The 19244-nt window shown below is 49.9% G+C and overlaps 1 protein-coding gene across 2 annotated transcripts; it reads right to left on the bottom strand.

Annotated features, from left to right (window-relative positions):
* Positions 1-1699: 1699 nt before the first annotated feature.
* On the bottom strand, positions 1700-17940 carry EFS (embryonal Fyn-associated substrate). Of its 2 annotated transcripts, none has more exons than XM_053262385.1 (6): positions 15164-17940; positions 8582-8908; positions 7625-7723; positions 4543-5226; positions 4076-4165; positions 1700-3568 (listed from the first exon to the last, which is right to left on the bottom strand). In XM_053262385.1, exons 1-6 carry the CDS (start codon positions 15167-15169, stop codon positions 3155-3157), a joined length of 1620 nt encoding a protein of 539 aa, XP_053118360.1. In that variant the 5' UTR covers positions 15170-17940; the 3' UTR covers positions 1700-3154. The 2 variants fall into 2 exon arrangements, with proteins under 2 accessions (XP_053118360.1, XP_053118361.1); XM_053262386.1 differs by having other exon boundaries at positions 8678-8908.
* Between the last annotated feature and the right edge of the window lie 1304 nt (positions 17941-19244).

Here is a 19244-nt window from a genome sequence, read left to right as displayed (position 1 = left end):
GGACAACCACTCCCATCGTCCTCCCCCCAGCCTTGTAGCTGGGGATGATGGGACCTGTAGTCCGACAGATCTGGGTGGGGAACCAAAGTTGGGACACCCCACCCCACTTGGACTAACCAATAGGCCGCACTGGCTTGATTATCATTTATTATCATGACACTTATATTCCACTCTTCCTCCAAGGAGCTCAGAGTGGCGTAGATGGTTATTTCTATCCTCACAACAACCCTGTGAGGTAGGTTAGGCTGAGAGATACATGGCTGGCCCAGAGTCACCCAGTGAGTTTCATGGTTGAGTGGGGCTTCGAACTTGGGTCTTTTGCAGGTCCTAGTCCAACACACTAACCACTATGCTATGCTGGCTATTTATTAATCTGAACGTGAAGCTTTAATTGGGTAGAATGCAAGTTTGATCTCCAGTAGCTCTGCTCAGACTATTGTATCTGCATTCAAGTGTCTTGTGCATTTGTGCTTCTTTGTATTCATTTTAAAGTGAACTTGGATGTGGGCCCCGCCGATGCATGGCACAGATAGGAAGTGTACTGCTGTACCTGTGTTCAACATGTGTGCGCATCTGTATCCACATGCACAACACTCACAGGCATGCGTCAGGCTTCAGTCAGCCTCACCAGGAGCATGTGTGAAGCGGAGAGATTTCTCTTGCTCTCTCTGTGGGGGGGGGGAGTGCTGGGATTATACAGCCACAAGCTGGCTGTGGGCAAAGTCACCACCTCCCAGCTTTCATTCTGTGGCTGAAAAATGTGGGCATGTTTTGTCCGCTGAATGATGGTGCAAAATGTTGCTGGTTCGAATCCCCGCTGGTATGTTTCCCAGACTATGGGAAACACTTCTATTGGGCAGCAGTGATATAGGAAGGTGCTGAAAGGCATCATCTCATACGGCATGGGAGATGGCAAAGGTACGCCCCTCCTACCAAAGAAAACCACAGGGCTCTGTGGGTGCCAGGAGTCGACACCGACTCGACGGCACAACTTTACCTTACCTAAGCTTCCAGACCTCCAGGTGACGGAGAAACAAACAGGAACTCAGACAATTCAAAAGGCACACTGCAGGAGTTCTTCAGCTTGGGTCCCCAGATGTTGTTGGACTACAGCTCCCATCATCCACAGCCACAGCGGCCTGCCATTGTGGCTGGGGATGATGGGAGTTGTAGTTTGACAACATCTGGGGACCCAAGCTGGAGAGCCTGTCATAGAGCTGGTCTTCTGGTAGCAAGCATGAACGGTCCCCTTTGCTAAGCAGGGTCTGCCCTGGTTTGCATTTGAATGGGGGACTACGTGTAAGCACTGTAAGATATTCCGCTCCGGGGATGGAACCGCTCTGGGAAGAGCAGAAGGTTCCAAATTCCCTCCCTGGCAGCATCTCCAAGATAGGGCTGAGAGAGACTCCCGCCTGCAACCTTGGAGAAGCTGCTGCCAGTCTGTGTAGACAATACTGAGCTAGATGGACCTGTGGTCTGAATCTGTATATAGCAGCTTCCTATGTACTTGGTGCTAATAGGAGTTCTGGAGAGAGAAGTATTATTTTGTCTTCTTGTGCATTTTGATTTTGGGGTTTGGATGCTCAAGTCACCATTCCGGGAACTTGGACCCACAGCCACCTGGCTATTCGGGTGCTTCAGGGTTGATGGGAGGGAGAAATAACACACAAGCCACAATTTGGAAGGAAGCAACACATGCTGTGGTTTCTTACCCCTCCCACCAATTTTATTATGACCAAACCTAGAAAATAACTTGACAAATATTTCCTGAGAGAGAGAGATCTTTACACTCGTTTGCTTCCTGGGGAGGAAATGAGATGAGGGGGGGTCTGTGTTGGTGGCGGGTTGGGGGTGGCTGGCTGTAAATTGAGAATTTGGCTGGCTGTTATCCAACACAGAGAGAGGGGGGGATTTCAAAGGAAGGGAGATGGCCAAAGAATGGATCAGTAGGTCAGGCTGAAGGACTTTTTGGATTTAGCCTCACCCCACCCAGAGTCTGGTTTGGTTAACTGCCCCAGCAATGGTTCACCCCTCCTCCCACCCCCCCACCCCGATACCCCCTCCCCTTCCTGTGGTTCATGTTTCAGTATATGATTGTACCTGTCTGTGTGTGGCCTGCATTATATACTGTATGACATCCACACGGGTCATTTAGCTCCCGGTCATTTCCTCTTCACCCTTGGCTTCCTCTCTTCTGTCCTAGATTCCTTTGCTTCCGCTCACTTGACTGTTTTTCCGCATTTGTTTGCTTTCACCCTTCCATAATCCTCTTCAAATGGCAAGTCTCCCATTTGACTTCTTCCAGCCCTCGTCCCAGAATCCTTTGTTTCGGGGTGGAAACAGCCAGTTCCCAACAGTGCTCTTCCTCCCATCGGCTCCTTTCCCACTGAGGCCTTTGGGGCGGGGTTGGGGTGGGTTGTGCCCCTAATCCCCATGGTCAGCGACATGCAGAGTGGGTGAGCACTCAGCACCCCACCCCAGGTCCAGTCTGTGTCTTTGGTCTACAACCCCACGCCACGATCATTCTAGGGGTCCCTGGGAACATAATGCAGAAACCTTAATGTCAGAGATGAAGAATTTGTAGAGTTGCAAAGGAACCTAACTGGAGGCAGGGCAGGGGGGAGAGCGTGTGGGGCTGGGTCAGAGGGCAAAGGTCAGGCAGGCTCTTTGGTCTGGAGAGCAGTCCAACATTACAGGTGCAGAGGTCGGGGAGCGGAAATGAAGAGGCAAAATTTTGGTGGACTGGATGGTCACCATTCTTGGTCCCAAGGTCAAGCGGTTGAGGTCTACAGGCCTTGTTTGTCTGGGCAAGAAGAGGTTAAAGGTCAAAGGGCAAAGCTGTCACTACTAGAGTCAAAGATTACCCGCCTCCCAGGATCAGACAGCAGGATTTGTTTCTTCTGGGCACAGTCAGTGGGCTTTGAGGTGCTGGCATCTTGATAAATTTGTAGACAGAGCTCAAGGTACTGGTATTAGGACCAGAGTTATCCAAGGGGGCATGGCTACACATTGGCCTTACCAAAATCCATGGGACACCGCTGCAGGCGGACGTCCGGAGTGACACGGCCGTCAATCCCACAGGGGAAGTGGCGTGTGTCATAGTAACGGGTTGACATCTGCTGGTGATGAAGTGAGGCCGCCACAGCGTGGGAGATCAAGATGGCGCCAGAGTGCCAAGCAACGAGGTGAAGGCCAAGGCTCGGCGAGAGAGCTCTGCCACGCACTCTCGCATCTCGCGGGCGGCCGGGGGCGAAGGGTAGTGCAGGGCGGCCCCTTTGACGGAAAGGACGGCTTCTTTGAGGGCCTGGCAAAGGGTGCTGCTGGCTGCCCCCACCCGGGCCCGGATGGTTGTCGAGGACACCAGGCGAGATACCGTGTCCCCCACAAACACAAACTTGTGGGCCGTGACGATGACAAACTTGCCGTGGGGCACAAAGACGCGGGGAGGCTGGTGGGCACCGGCACTGGCGAGCAGTGCCTCAATGGCCGAAAGCAGGGTGGCGTAATGAGTCTGGCACTGCTCCGTGTAGAACTGCAGCAGCTGGGCGTCCTCCGGGGAAGGTGGCACCTACGCATCGGAGGGAGAGATCAGAAAACGGTTCAGTGCGTCGGAGAACGGTTCAGTGCATCACTTTGGTCACCACCTGGCTATTTTCAAGGGGATACAAACACAAATAGTGACTCTCCGCTTCTGAAACTTTTGGTCTTGAGTGGGTGTTTTTAGAGAACATAGGGAAATTTAAGCAGGTGTTCAAAAACACTTGCAGGTTTAAGATGGGGACAAGTATGAATGTTTTTAGTTATGTGCTTTCAATTGCTTTCTTATTTTGAGAGAGAGAATTTGTGCAATCTAATGGAGTGAGCCTGCTGAGGAAGCAGGGATCGCAATCTCGCCTCTGCAACAGACTGACCGTGTGGCCTTGGCCAGGTCTCTTAGCCAAGTCCCTTCTTATTTAGGTCCTTTAAGAAATCCGAAAGTAAAAAAGGCAGGCCAAATTCTACGTAAAAGTTTTAATATCCACCCTCAGCATGGATTTAAACTGAATAAACCAACAGCAATGAAAGCAAGAGGTACCTGCTCTTCCACCTGAGTTGTGTCTCCTTGTAGTGCAAGTCCAGAGGTCTCTTCAGGAGTTGGCGCTTTGGGCTGGATTTTATCTGCCCCCTAGGAAGAAATCAGGCAGGGCTGTGTATATTTCCTTGATTCTACTTAACACAAGTCATGCAGTACTCAAAAAACCCAAGACCATGGTGGCTGGGGATGATGGGAGTTGTAGTCCAACAAAATTCAGGGACCCAAGCTTGAGAACCCCTGAAATAAACACATATCCTTCCTCAGTTTATCCCTCCTTCCATGTCCCTCCCCTTCCTCTTACTGATTTTTTAGTTTGTTAGTTCCTTGGGGCAGAGGCCTACCTTATTCTTTAGAAAACACCACACACTCTATATAAGTAGATAAGGAAGTAGGAGGTCCCAACCACCATCTTGGCCATGGGGTCAAAGACTGGGGCAAGGATGGTGCCAAGGGGTCGCCGTGCTTACTTTGAGATGAACATAGTCGTATTCCTCCGTCAGCCGGATCCCTTCGTATTCGTTGTGTCCGTCACTCCTGAATTCGTCCAGCTGGTCCCCTGTCCCAAGACCCCCCAATCGGGGTGGGGGTGGGGGTAGTGGGCGGTCCTGGATGCTGCCCTTCCGCACAATGCTTGGCGATGGAGGGGGGAGCTCTAAAGAGAGCCGTTCTTCACTGGGGAGGGCGGGCAGTGGACGGCGGGACAGGCTCTCCGCCGAGGGCAGACGGGGGCGGGAAGGGGGCCCAGGCTCCCGCAAGCTGAGTCCTTGGAGGGCCCCCTCGAGGGGCGGGGAGCCGGGCGCCAGCAGAGGAACATCATAAATGCCCCCGTCTTCCTCCTCTCCCTCTCCCTCCACGCCTCCCGCCAGGACTTCTTCAGGCGACTCATACAAGTTCAGCAAGGCCGAAGACCGGCGCAGGTTCGAGGGGGTGGCATAGACAAGAGGTCTCTCAGAGCCTCCGTCTTCCACCTCCTCTTCCTCCTCTTGGCCTGGGGGCTTCTTGAAGGCCAGGGGCACATCATAGGGCTCGTCGGAGGGCGGAGGGGCTGCGGGTAGTGGGGCCACACGGGCCACCTTCTTGGGGCACAGGGAGGGCGAGTCGTAAGTGTCAGATGGAGGGTCCCACAGCAGGGACGAGGGGACATCATAAACCTGCGAGGGGGGAAAGAGCACACAGAGAAGAACTGGGGTGAACAGAGGAACAATCTGAGCAAGATGTGGGGGGGGGGAGAGACAAATGCCCATCTAGACAGCCAGCTGAGTCACATACTACAGAGCTGCTGGGACTGTACCACCACAAATTACAGCCGGGAGATCCCATACATGAGCGTTCTCTGGCATCCACATTTCCCCGCCCATGGACAACTAGCATGTTGGAGAGGAAGTTTCAGGCCCAACCTTCTCCCTGATGGACTAGCTTTCTACCTGCAGGGAATCTTTCTTTTAAACTACGATATGGGGAAGCATTCAAAGACGCAACCTCTGATCTTCAGGTTGAAATGGCACACTCCCAGGAAGTGTACCGTGCACTTCATTCATTCAGTTTTTATACCGCCCTTCCAAAATGGCTCAGAGTGGTTTACAATTAAAACTTTATTAATTGTATTATTATTTTAATTTTTTTTCCAAGTTTGTAGACCGCCCCAAACTTCTGTCTCTGGACGGTTTACAAGAACTGGGCAGTTCACTGATAATTTGAGACAGAATGTGAAAGGAGGGAAGAGGGAAGTTTTATCAGTTGGAGGGGAATCACCGATTTGGAAAGGATTTAAATTTAATTTATAAACTGCCTAACATCTAGATCTCAAGGCAGTGTGCACAACCTAAAACAGCAAATAAAGCTCAGTAAAAAACAAAACAATTTTAAAATCACAGAATTTAGTTTTAACAAAACATTTTTTCAACATTTTAAAAATGTTTAACAGATTTTTTAAATCTACAGCCTCCCTTAAGTTATTTTCAAGCCTCCCTTAAATAATTTTAAACTGGAAAAGCATTTTCAACGGAAAGGCTGCTTTGGTCATGCCCACAATTCATTACTGCTATCAGTGCACATAGTTCCTTATGGAGCTTAACAGGCAAAACACAGATAGCTCTCTGCTCTCAAGGAGCCTGCAATCCAATAAAGACCATGGAGGAAAGCAAGAGAGGGAAGAGACAAAGAGGTGAGGGATTTTTCTGGGCAAATGCAATGATATGTACTTAGCACTTGATTACAGTGTTAAGGCTTTTTAATGTTTCACCTGTTGTGTATATCTGGTAGGTTCTTTAGTTTTTATAATTCTTAGTTTTTAGCTTTAAGATTTTAATTTGGGATTTTAAAAGCAAATTTTGATTGTGGTTTTAGCTTAGATTTTAATCTATCTTTTAAAATCTGGTTAATTTTATTAGTGTGATTTTATATTGTAACTGTTTTATAAACGTCGTGCGCCGCCCTGCGCAGTAATGTACTGGAGGGGCGGAGTATAAATATTTTAAATAAATAAATAAATAAAATAGAGATGAGAATATGGATGAAGGGGAGAGGCCAAAGGAAGGTTTCAAGGAGATATCTGAAGGCAGAGCGAGGTGGTGCGGTGTGTCTGTTCCAGGAAGGAGCCCCATGCCCTGGGGAAAGCAAGGCAGAACCGGCAGAGTTGTGAGGCCTGCACACAAATGGCGCTGTTGGGCTGCAGACACAGGGAAGGTGCACGCAGGCAGGCAGATCATGGACCCCGAAATGTAAGCCAAGATGCAGGAGACAGCTGAAAAAGTTTATTTTTGCTACCTGTTCCCTGCGTCCTTTATTTTTGCTACCTGTTCCCTGTTCCACAATTCCTCCAAGTGCCGCAAAAACTAATGAAACAAAAGCTCACAAAACAGGGACACCCCCGAATCCAAAGAGGCCCACAGAATATGCAGACAACCAGTTCCCCGGAGCGACTGCTCCCCCACAGAGAGGATGCCCTAAACCCCCCAGCATACCCCTCCCAGCGGCCCCCAGCCACTCCCCACCCATCTAGGGCAACCTTTGCCTCCGCTGCTGGAGCTAGAGAAGAGGACACCAGTTTGGTCCGGAGACAGCCAGCTCCACTTTGGGGCTGGGATACAGTTACCCTTGGAGACTGGGATGGGTGCAGCTGTCCCCTGCAACAGGTGGGACCAGCTGTCCAAAGAAGGAGGGATGCCCCAGCAAGCAGCTGCCACGGCGGGTAGAGTCCCCGTGATCTAAAGCCCACGATTAACCAAAGCATCCCCTTCCACGCGGGAGAGAGGACGCAGATCAGACTGGGAAAAGACAGAAGGCTGGCAGAGGGGCCTTGGAGAGCTCAAGCTCTCCCGGGCCTGACTTGAAAGGAATAGGACTCCGTGTCAGAAACAAGGAATTGAGAAGGGAAGGTGCGGAAGCAGCCCTGACCATCGCTCCCTTGAGACACGTATGCAGAAGTTCTCCTTTCCGTTGTAACAGCCGCGTCCAGCCTTTCCCAATCTGATGCTGCTGCAGAGACGGCAAGACCACCGCCACCCTGCCATTCCAAGCTCTAACCCTCAAGGAAGCCTAAGCACTCACCTCCACAGGGCCCCCGTCTCTTCTGGTGCCCCGAGGCACCCTGTAGATCCCCTCGGGGGGCAGTGGGCAGGGCCGGGCGGGTGGTGGCACCTCGTACACCTAGGAAGGGGGAGGGAGACGTCAGGCCAGGCTGCAGGGGAGAGGAGGTGGCAGGGCACGCTGCAGCTCAGTGGCGGAGCGTTTGCTCTGCACGCTGAAGGTCCCGGGTTCAATCCAGGGCAGCATCTCCAGGTAGGGCTGGGAAAGACTCCGGCCTGAAACCTTGGAGAAGCTGCTGCCAGTCAGTGTAGACGGACCAAAGCTTTGAACGGGGACAAGGCGGCGGAAGCAGCCTCCTATGTTCCTTGAGTGGCTGGGTTCTCTGCAGAGGTGAAAGTGAGCCAGCACAACAAGGTACAGAGGACCAGCATGATGTTTAGCCGTAGCGCAGCAGACTGTAGCAAGAGCATCTCTGGACCACACCAAAAAAAAATTATTGGGCCAGACCAAAATATAATATTTTGTGTAAGCTGCTGGGACCTCTTTTGGGGAAAGCGGACTAGCAATGCTTCAAATAAATGAATATTATTCCGTACTGGTTTGTTTTCAATAAGGGGGTGTGGCCAAAGAGGGGGAACCAGCCCTAAAGGGGGTGTGGCTAAAAAGAGGGTGGGGCTACAGAACTCACAGTGATGGCAAATTATTTCTTTCTGGTCACACTGCTGGTTCCTTAGTGCAAGGGTCCCCAAACTTGGGTCCCAAAATATTATTGGACTACAACTCCCATCATCCACAGTCACTGTGGCTGGGGCTGATGGGAGTTGTAGTCCAACAACATCTGGGAACCCAAGCTGGGGAACCTCCATCACGGCAGAATGCTCCTGTCTGATTCCAACGTTCCTGGTCTTGACTGTGATATTTTGGGCTCGGACATGAAGTTCCCTAGGACTGCTCTGTGAGGGGGAGGGACAGTCTCACCTCCTGCTCCTCCTTTCTCCGCCCTCTTCTTCTCCTCCGCTCATCCTGGGGCACCTCATGGACAGTCCCCCCTAACGCCGCCTCCTTCCTGGGTACCTGGTAGACGTCAGCCGGGGTGGGGTTTCGACGAGTGGTGGGACCTGGGGACCCCGGCTCGGGCAAGACTTTGACCCTGTTGGCGGGCACGATCCCCTGCTGGCCATGCAAAGAGCACAGGTGCCACCCCTCCAGGCCAGGCTGCAGCAGGACCATCAGGTCCCCCTTCCGGAAGGAGAGCTCGTCCGGGCACTCGGCAGCGTTGTCGTAGAGGGCTCGACACAGCTGGGCCTGTGGGGGATGAGACAGAGGGCAGGTGCGGGAATCGGTCCTCCATCCACTGTCCTCCTGGGACAAGGGCTCAGGAAACATGCCTCCCTCCACCCCGCAAAATACACCACCCCGGCCAAAGAGTTGCATTTCTTGTTTTCATAGATACGCAGAAGTATCTGGGCATCCAGAGAGGTCCGTGTGATGCCATTTTTTTGTGGTCCTAAAGTTCCAGCAGAGACTGCACTGCACTTCTTGGATGCCACAAAAGATAAGAAGAGCCCTGATGGGTCGGACCAGGAGTCCTGCTTGATCTTGGCCCTTGTAGATCGGACCAAGAGCCCTGGAGAACCAGACTAAAGGTCGATCTAGTTCAGCATCCAGCACTGGCCAACCCAATGCTTCTGGGAAGCCCTCAACCAGGGCAGAAGCCAACGGCTCTCTCCTGTTACGCATCTCCCAGCAACTGGTGTTCTAAACAAGGAGGCTCAGTTCCTCTATCATAGCCAAAAGGCATTAGTAGGCCTACCCTCCTCCATTAATACAATCGCTCTGCCAACAGGAAGGTGGAAAGGTACAGCCATTCAAGCAGAAGTGCCTGCACATTTAAATACAAGTTAAATAAATTGTTCAAGGGGGCAGGGGGTGGAGCAGAGTTCCAAAACAGAGTGATGGCTGCAAATTTTCATCCCGCTGTCCTCTTTGGAGGCCAAAAGCCAGTGTGGTGTAGTGGTTAGAGTGCTGGACTAGGACCGGGGAGACCCGGGTTCAAATCCCCATTCAGCAATGAAACTAGCTGGGTGACTCTGGGCCAGTCACTTATCTCTCAGCCTAGCCTACTTCACAGGGTTGTTGTGAAAGAAAAAATCAAGTATGTAGTACACTGCTCTGGGCTCCTTGGAGGAAGAGCGGGATATAAGTGTAAAAATATAAATAAATAAATAAATAAGATGCACCCAAGAGAGCCCAAAATGGCAGCCGCTCTTTAAAAGTACATAGTTGCAATGAAGGTGCTCAGAAGTTCAGATCAACACACACCGGCCTGCACGCCTGCAACTGGCTACAGGTGGGCCTTGGCAACTTGGGATACAGCCATCCAGAACCAGACTCTGCCCCACAACAGGGTACTGACCCTGCTGCATTCATATTCTGTCACTCTTACCCTACAATGGATGTTGATCGGAGCATTCCTGTCCAGCTTGGGGTCTGAGTATCTGTTAGACCACATTTGCCCCTATGAATCTGCCAGGCCCTTCACTCCTCATCTTGAGCCCTGCTTACAGCCTCATTGACTGAGGTTCGGCTGGCGGGAACAAGAGGCGGGGCCTTTTCAGTTGTGGCCTTTCAGCTCCGGAATGCCCTCCCAGAAGAGCTTCGCCACACTCCCTCCCTTAGGTTGTTTTTTTTTTTTAAAAAGGTCTGAAAATTTACTTCTTTAAAGAGGCTTTTAAATATGTTTTACCATAGCCAGACGGTTTTTTTAAATGTTTAAATGGGTTTGTTTCAATTGTTTTTGTCCTATATTTGTTTCAATTGTTTTTGTCCTATATTGTATTTTATTTTTTAAAGTGTATTATATTTTAGATTACGTTGATGGATTTACTGTTGTAAGCTGCCCGGAACAGTGATTTCTGGAGGGGCGGGATATAAATATTTTAAATAATAACTAGCTGGCCCTGCGCAGAACATCTGTGCCCCATTTTATATCCTGCTCTTCCTCTAAGGAGCCCAGAGCATTGTACTACATACTTGAGTTTCTCCTCACAACAACCCTGTGAAGTAGGTTAGGCTGAGAGAGAAGTGACTGGCCCAGAGTCACCCAGCAAGTCTCATGGCTGAATGGGGATTTGAACTCAGGTCTTCCCGGTCCTTGTCCAGCACTCTAACCACTACACCACGCTGCCTCTCCACATGTTGCTGCAGCACCACCTCCTCCTCAGCCCTAGGGCTTTCCCTCCTCCTCCTCTGTCCTCCATCCACCACTCAGCCCTACTCTGTGCCTTCTCTCTCCTCAGGACGACTCTTGGGAGATGTTCCACGGGATGTGCGACATGCGTCCTCAGGCTTTTAAATACCTAGATAGATGATTCCTAGTGAGGGGGTATTCCCTAACCAAGTTGTCCTGTTACAAGCATTTACATGGTTAACTCTGGATACAGGAGGCCCCGGACACCAGTAACCCAGTCGGAAGCACCCTGGGAGGTGGTAATCGGCTTAAGGCAGGGGTGCCCCAAGTGCGGTTCGCAAATCTTGTTGAACTACAACTCCCATCATCCCCAGCCATGCCAAAGAGTCAGGGGGTGATGGGAGTTGTAGTCCGACAAGATCTGAGGACCCACGCTTGGGAAACCCTGCCTTAAGGAGACCCTTTTTCTGTTCTGGAGCCAACAAACCCCCCTCCCAGCTGACCCACCCTGCCTCCCTCAGACCCCCTCCTGCACCCTGCCTCTTTGCCAGTTGTTCTTCCACCTTCCAGGCCTGAGCATCTGTCTCCAGTCTCCGCCACTCTCCCTTTTGCCACCCAAATCCCCCTAAATCCGCCACTGCCATCTGTTCCTTAACTGATAAAGCAGCCTGCCCGCCCACCCAACCCCTCCCACGCCTACGGCCACCCACCTAGGGAAAAACATAGACATGTGGGAGGGACTCCGGGAAGCGCTTCCAGGGACTTGGAGGAGGCACCCAAACTGCTACCAGCTGCTGGGACTGTACCATTTCAAAATGCGGCGGCGAGGGGGGGTGTTTGCATGTCTGGTTGCTCCCCGTAGAAGAACCTCCTTGGACCCAGAAAACTGGTGCTTCGGGGAGAAGTTCAGGCTAACCATCCTTCTTAATTACAAACTAGGCAGGGTTTTTTGTTTTGGTTTTTGAAGGTAAGGAAAGGCTGAGTCATACAGTCCCCACCCTGCATCCTTAAGTGGTCCAGTCCATCCCTGAGAGGGCTGTACCATGTGCTGCTTCTGAATGGGCAGAATCGTCCCCATTTCAAATAGGAATTAGTGCACACTTGAAGTTCACCGGGGGGGGGGGGGGAACTGCGAGGAAGAGAAAACATCTCAATGAGGAATCCTCCTTCAGCTGCCTTTTCACTGTATTTTTTTGATAGTTTTGTTGTGTTTTTAGGATTCTGTACTGTTATATAATGGCACAGTGGGAAATGACTTGCCTAGCAAGCATGAGGTTGCCAGTTCGAATCCCCGCTGGTATGTTTCTCAGACTATAGGGAACACCAGCAGCGATATAAGAAGATGCAGAAAAGGCATCATCTCATACTGCACGGGAGGCAGCAACGGCCAACCCCTCCTGTATTCTACCAAAGAAAAACCACAGGGCTCTGTGGTCGCCAGGAGTCAACACCGACTCGACAGGACACCGACTCGATGGCACACTTTACTTTGCTTACTGTTAGAGGTGTGAGAGCAGGAATGGACAGTGTCTGTTTTTGGCAGGGGAGATATTGTGGTAGTTGAGGCAAGGAAGGCACCAAACACTGCCTTGCCCCACAACCCAGGGTGTGTGTGTGGGGGAAGCTCCCTTGCAAAACCAATCCTTGCAGGCTTTGAAAGTGGCACAGGGTGGGGTTGGGGTTAAGACAGCTCTCCTTCTTTGCAAGGAGTGAGAGGGTCAGACTGGTCCTAAAAGGATGCTCAGGTGGTGGCAGGAGGGGGCATCTCTCTGCCTTGCTGGCGCCCCAATAAAGCGACCGCCCCGCCTCGCCTCGCCTCATGAAAGGGCCACCCCGACTCTCTTTGTTGGGGGGGGGCGTCACTGCCCTCTGGACAAGCACTTCAAGGAGCAGTGGAACTGGTCTTTCCCAGAGCGGTTGGGCTCTTTAATAAAGCGGGTGTCTCTCTCAAGAAGGGCTTTGCAGTTACGGAGGACAGGGCCATTGATTATTTATTTCTGTATTCGATTTATATGCCACCCTTCCAAAATGGCTCAGGGTGGTTCACAACATGACTTATACATGGCCGTGATTTATACATGGGAATATTTACACGTGACATGGCCACTTTGGAGTGACTTTGGTCAGGAAAGGTGGGGTATGAAACTGCAAATCGAGGCATAATAATGAATAAATGTTCCATACGAAAATCGGAGGGAGAGATGACACACGGAAGTGCGTTCACTCTTCCTTGCAACACTTTAAAACAACCTCTGTTCTGTGTAAGCCAAACTGTTGGCAGACATCTCACCTCCCTTGAATAAACTTTGAGAAGGGTTGCCAGGATCCAGGTAAAATAGCCCCCTTCTCCAGTTGGGTCTGGGCCACTAACTACCCATCCAAGGACAGACGCTTTGTTAAGGGGCCTTCCATTTGTACCCAGCTTTTCAGCCATAGCAGCTTCCCAAGTAGCCCATGCCAAGAAAATAATCAGACTAAAATAGAACATAAATTTTGCCCACTAAGAGGATATACCCTTGTGTTCCAGTACGGGAAAGGAAAGACTGGCGAGTCCTTCAATTACAACTTTGAACCACTTGGCACAGTGGAGGGAAAGAAAACACCCAACTGGGGTGTTGACAAATAATTCTTTGCCAGGGATGAGCTCATAAGGGAATTTGGTGCATGATCCCAAAGAACAAGAGCCTTGTTCAAGGAGTGAACACGCGTCTCTAAACCAGAGACCTCAAAGGGAGGACCTGGAGTGACAGATGTCCTTTGCTTTTGCTAAAATCCTGTAAAGCAGGCATCCTCAAACTTGGCCCCCCAATGTTGTTGGACTACAACTCCCATCACCCCCAGCCATGCCGAAGTGGCAGGTGGTGGTGGGAGCTGTAGTCCAACATCTGGGGACCCAAGCATGAAAGCCCCTGCTCTAAAGTAAAGAAATCCACATTAGGGTAGGCAACCTTGACTCTCTAGATGTTCTTGAAACACAACTCCCATAATTCCCAGCCACAATTTATTGTGGCTGGGGATGATGTGCTCTGTAGTAGTTCAACAGCATCTGGAGGTTGCCTAACATTGGTCTACATCATGCTTCATTTCAAAAAGCTGAGAGGTCCAAGGAAGAGGCCCTCTTCCTTGAGAGGGCTCAAGGAAGTCATTTTCCCAAACCAGGGCATAGCCCCCTCTGCTCTCAACCTAAGATAAATTATATATATTATATCATCATCATCATCATCAACAACAACAACAAGAAAATTATGGCTCTTCAGCAGCAAAAAGAAAAGGACATGTAGCAAATCCCTGGGAACATTTATCTGATTGTGTCCAAGCTTCATCCATCCATAGGGGTGCAATGGATCCCAACCCTGTCTAGAGAAGGTCCCAGGTTCAAGCCCTGGCAGCATCTCCAGGGAGGGCTGGGAAAGACTCTTCTCCGCTGAAACCTTGGAGAGCTGCTGCCAGTCAGTGAAGGCAATACTGAGCTAGACAGGCCAAGGGTCTGACCCAGTATGTGTTCAGATGGAGCCTCAACATTTCTATAGGACCTGGGATGTAGCCCTGCTTCAGCTTAAGCCCTGCCACGAAGTAAAGTTGTGCCATTGAGTTGGTGTCAGCTCCTGGCGACCACAGAGCCCTCTGGTTGTCTTTGGTAGAATACAGGAGGGGTTGACCATTCCATTGCCATCTCCTGCGCAGTTTGAGATGATGCCTTTCAGCATCTTCCTATTTCGCTGTTGCCCGATATAGGTGTTCCTCGTAGTCTGAGAAACATACAAATGGGGATTCGAACCGGCAACCTTCTGCTTGTTAGTCAAGCATTTCCCCGCTGCGCCACTTAAGGTGGCAAGTCCTGCCACTGCTCAACCAAAATTATTCCTCAACTTGGGTTGTATCCAAAGAAAGTTAGTTGTGACTAAGTGTCTCTGAAATCAGTGAGACAGTCATGACTGTCTCATGACTAACTTGTATGGGATACATACAACAGTCTAGTGTTGCCACCAGTTTTGATCTAACATGCAATCTGAGGGGATTTGGGGAGAGGCTGGCTCAGACAAAAAGCTGTAGTGACTTGGGGAAGGGGCGGCGGGGGTGGGGGGTGGAAAGAATTTTGATTAGCAACAAGAACGTGGATTTTCTATTCCTTTTCCTGCAGGCACCCTATCATTCACACACACACCAACACGCTGCTGTTAAAAACACCTGGCAATTTATGCACATCTGGAAACAGTGTGGCCCAGTAACCCTGAACCATCAATCTTTTGTCCAAGGTCAGGAGCTCAGAACTCCTGCCTCACCCTGGAAAGGAAGGAAGGAAGAAAGATAGATTTCTCTTTCTTTCTTTTCTTTTCTTTCTTTCCTTTCTTTCTTTCTTGCATACTTACAGACATGCTGCTTTGCAGGAGACAGGATGTCAAGATCCACCGCAAGGAAACCACTGAAGCAAAATTACACCTTCTCCACTCCTCTAAAATGTTAAGGCTTCTGGAAAAAAGATCCCTGTTTTTAAATGCATTTTGTTCTTCCTGCTTTCGGTTGCTCAGAATGAAAGACAAGATTCCTGAGAAATTTAGTATCAGTTTTCATATCCTTTAAAAAAAATATCCAGTTGATTCTTTGACGAGAGACTGGAAAAGATAGTTCCTTGCAAAAAGTTGGTGCTACTGTTGCGAAACAATATTCCAATGCAAGATTTAAGAAGTCATTCCCAGCAAAATCAAGCCATTCCTATCCGTTGATAGCAATGACTAGTTTCTCAGAAGACCAGCCAGTTTCAGTCTGTAATTCTCCCTGCCACCCGCCACCGCCTCTCTCTCCCAGAAGTTTTTTTACGTCTTCTCAAGCCTTTTGGTCAGCAGAATTTCCCCAGAAAAGCCATCTGGATAGGTCTGACCGCTTTCAGACTGTATTGATTGGAACAAGCAGAGCAAAAACTCAACAAGTTGGAACAGGGGTTTATGTTGCAACCACAGGGTGGAATTGCAGCCCAAACACAAATGAGAGGCATTTGCAAAACTTCTCTCCAAAGGTCCTTTAGAGAGAGAAAAAATCTGGCACTCTTAGACAGCTACAGATTTTGCAACCTCATGAAATCCAGAAAGCCTGAACTTTTCTCCTACAGTTAATAAGGCACAGCAGTGGGAAGGCCAAACTTGCAGCCCACAGATAACAAACTTTCTCAATTTTAGAAAAAAAATTGTTGTTATCCAGCAGGTAAGTTTTTTCCTGAGAATACAGACAAGATCTAAACACATTCAGAAATATCTGGATGTTTTCCAAAATGTTCCCAAACTCTAGAAAATTTCTTAATTCAATAAACTCTTGGGCTTGATCAATGTTTTCCTCCAAATCCAAAATTTATCTGCACAAGTCCAGACTGTTTTGCGTCACTTATCTCCACAAATCTGCCATGTGGACATTCCAGTGCTGAAAAAAGTTTCAAAATTCAAATGCCAGAGATCATTACACACATTAATATAAACCCAGGTATTTGGCAAATGTCTCCCTCAAAGCCAGCTACTGAGAAGAGCTAAACTTCCAGGGGGGGGGGGTGGGACACAGCACCCTAATTCTGCAGTTTTCAAAGCATGGGAAATGTGGCACACTCCAAGAAAACTCAAAACTTTTAGCAAACTTTCACGAACTCCATATGATTCGTTCTGCGCCCTTTACAATCCAAAGCAAACACACAGTGTTGACAACAAACCAAGAAGTCATTTGGAGGAGTGTGAACTTCCATAGGAATCTGCTTATGCCAATCTAGACATAAATGTTCAACCCAGACCAAAGCCAGAAGCAGTGTTGGCTTTCAAGCACATTACCACTCCAAAAGCATATAGAGGTGATAATCCACACAAAGACAAATACAGAGCGTCTCCAGAAGTAGTGTAACTGCCAAACAATGGATAACTTCAAAATCCAGAAAAATACTACCCCCAGAAGAGAACCAACCAACTAGAACCAGTTGCTTCCTTTCCTACCCTTTGCTGCCAGGTGGATACGTGGATCGAAGTTTCCTGTCTAACTTTTTAAAAAACCTAGGTGTGCTTCCCTTTTTCTTCTGTGAGTTACAAAAGGGGGCTTAATGGATAGATTTCAAGTTGTACTGTATTTTGAAGAAAGACTCAGAAAATCACATCACCATCTTCCATCTATGCAAGTATTTTCTGCTGAGGCAGAGAGGTTGGGTTTGCTGCAGGCCTCAGGAGAAGCTATTTAAATGGAAAGCACCCCCACACACCCACAAATTAGGATTTAAAGCTTTCTCATTTGGCTGGGACCCTGGCTCCCAATCAAGCCAGTAATAAAAGGGTTTGATCTTCTCCTTTCCCAAAGCAGCAATTAATCAGGCCTGGAGAGAGAGAGAGAGAGAGAGAGAGAGAGAGAGAGAGAGACTGTCCAATTTAGAAAACCAAATTGCTGGATTTAATCTGGGTGGGGAAGCCCCAGTCTGGCAAGGGAAATGAGAGATGGGGGTAGGCGAAGATGCTCTGGGCATGTGGATGGAAGGGAGAAAGTAAGTGAGTCAGGAGAGGGAAGGAATGGAGAGAGAAGAAAGAGAGGAGGACCACAGGAAAGGACAAAAGCGAGTGGGTGAAAAAAGACGCCGAGGGAGCCGCGTGGCCAAGACTTCAGTTCTCCTCCTCTGGCGCTGCCTCCTTCTCTTTCTCTCTCCAGGGACCCAGCGGCGGCTGGCGTGCCTCTCTCGCTTTCCAGTCTGCTCTTGGCTCCCGCGGCGGCCGGCGCCCCCCCCAGGTTTGGGCAGGAGTAGAGATTACTTCCCTCTCCCATCTGTTGGACGGGGAGATGCGCGCCCTCTTCCTCGCCCTGGTCCTCCTGCCTTCTCCATTCGCCCCTCTCCTCCTCCGGCTCCGCAAAGTCCTTCTTCTTCTTCTTCCACTTCTCGGCTGCTCCAACCTGCTGCCGCTGCCGCCGGATGTTGCCCTCCTCCTTTCAGCGCCTGCACTTTCTTTTTTCCTTCCTTCCTTCCTCCCTTCTTCCTTCCTCCCACCGGGACAAGGCCAATAATTCCTCTCTGCACCGACGGCTCGCTCTTCCTGCCGCCACGGGCTCCCCTCCTTCATACAGCCGCTCTCCTCGATGGTCTCCCCCCCTCCCCACCCAAGCGTGCTGGGAGACCTTTAGCTTTCCAGAGAGAGGCGGCCGGGAGGAGGGAAGGGAGGGAGGGCGGGCAGCGGGCAGCTGGAGTGGGCAGGCGGCCCGGCTCCCCCCTGCACAGCACAGCACACACACACGTCTGTTCCTCCTCTCCAGCAGCCCCCTGTCCCCTCCCTCTCTCCTGCCTCCTGATCCTGGGTCCTAGAGGCTCCCAACGCCCAGAGCCTTTGGGGAGGAGAATCCGAAGGGAGACTCTTGCGGCACCTTAAAGACGGACCGATTGGGAGCGGCATAAGCTTGCACCCGCTCAGGCAGATCCATGAAGAGGAGTCCTCAGCGCTTCCCAACCGTGGATCCCCAGATGTGGATGGACTACAACTCCCATCATTCCCAGCCACACTGGCAGTGTGTCTATAGCGGGGGTTCGCAACCATCATCTCCAGCCCCAATGGCAGATGTGTCTGTACCAGGGGTTTCCATTCCCGCTGGGTGTCCCCGATTCCGAAAGTTGATGGACTATAACTCCCATCACCCCAATGGCCAAAGGCCACTGAGGCTGGGGATGATGGGAGTTACAGTCCAGCAACATTTGGGGACCTAAGGTTGGGGAACCCTGGTTTATAAACACACAGAGCTGGGGGGGGATGGAAACCATGGGGTGCAAAAGCTAAAAACTGCTAGAGGTCCAGCCTATGGCATTTTGATGTATGTTCAGAGTCAGACACGTACAAGGTCAGGAAATGGGCCACCCACAAGACTGGACACTGACCACTATAAACAGTCTTTCTTCCTTGCTTGGCTTTGCCAGTTTAGCACCTGTCGTGAATGAATGAATGAAAATGTTTTATCTATCAGTCCAATGACCATATCAAGCAACTGCATATCCAAAGCCAAAAGCAATGTAAAACAGTAGATTAAACCCTAAAAGAACCACATCACACTATTGCGGGTCTAAAGGCAGGGCAGGAATAAAAGCATTTTATCAATTATACCAGGGTTTCTTAACCTTGGGCCCCCAGATGTTGTTGGACTACAACTCCCATCATCTTCAGCCACAAAGGCCATGTCTGGGGATGATGGGAGTTGCAGTCCAACAACATCTGGGGGCCCAAGGTTAAGAAACCCTGAATTAAACCTTAATTGTTTAATTTAAAATTAAAATTAATTATAATTTAAAAGCTGAAACATTTAAAACAGAACTAACCCTATTTGTACCATATCATGAAACCACAGGGCTAAAAAGAAGGCTGAAGGAGGACATATAATTTAAACCTTTAAAAGACCATAACCATATAAAAAAAGACTATGGGTTTAAAAAACAGGGCAGGACATAAGACAAGAATATTT

The sequence above is a fragment of the Hemicordylus capensis genome, chromosome 6 (genome assembly GCF_027244095.1).
Source record: "Hemicordylus capensis ecotype Gifberg chromosome 6, rHemCap1.1.pri, whole genome shotgun sequence".
In the NCBI taxonomy this organism is placed as follows: Eukaryota; Metazoa; Chordata; class Lepidosauria; order Squamata; family Cordylidae; genus Hemicordylus; species Hemicordylus capensis.
Note: the sequence above shows the minus strand (reverse complement) of the source record. Positions and strands in the feature narration are given on the sequence as shown.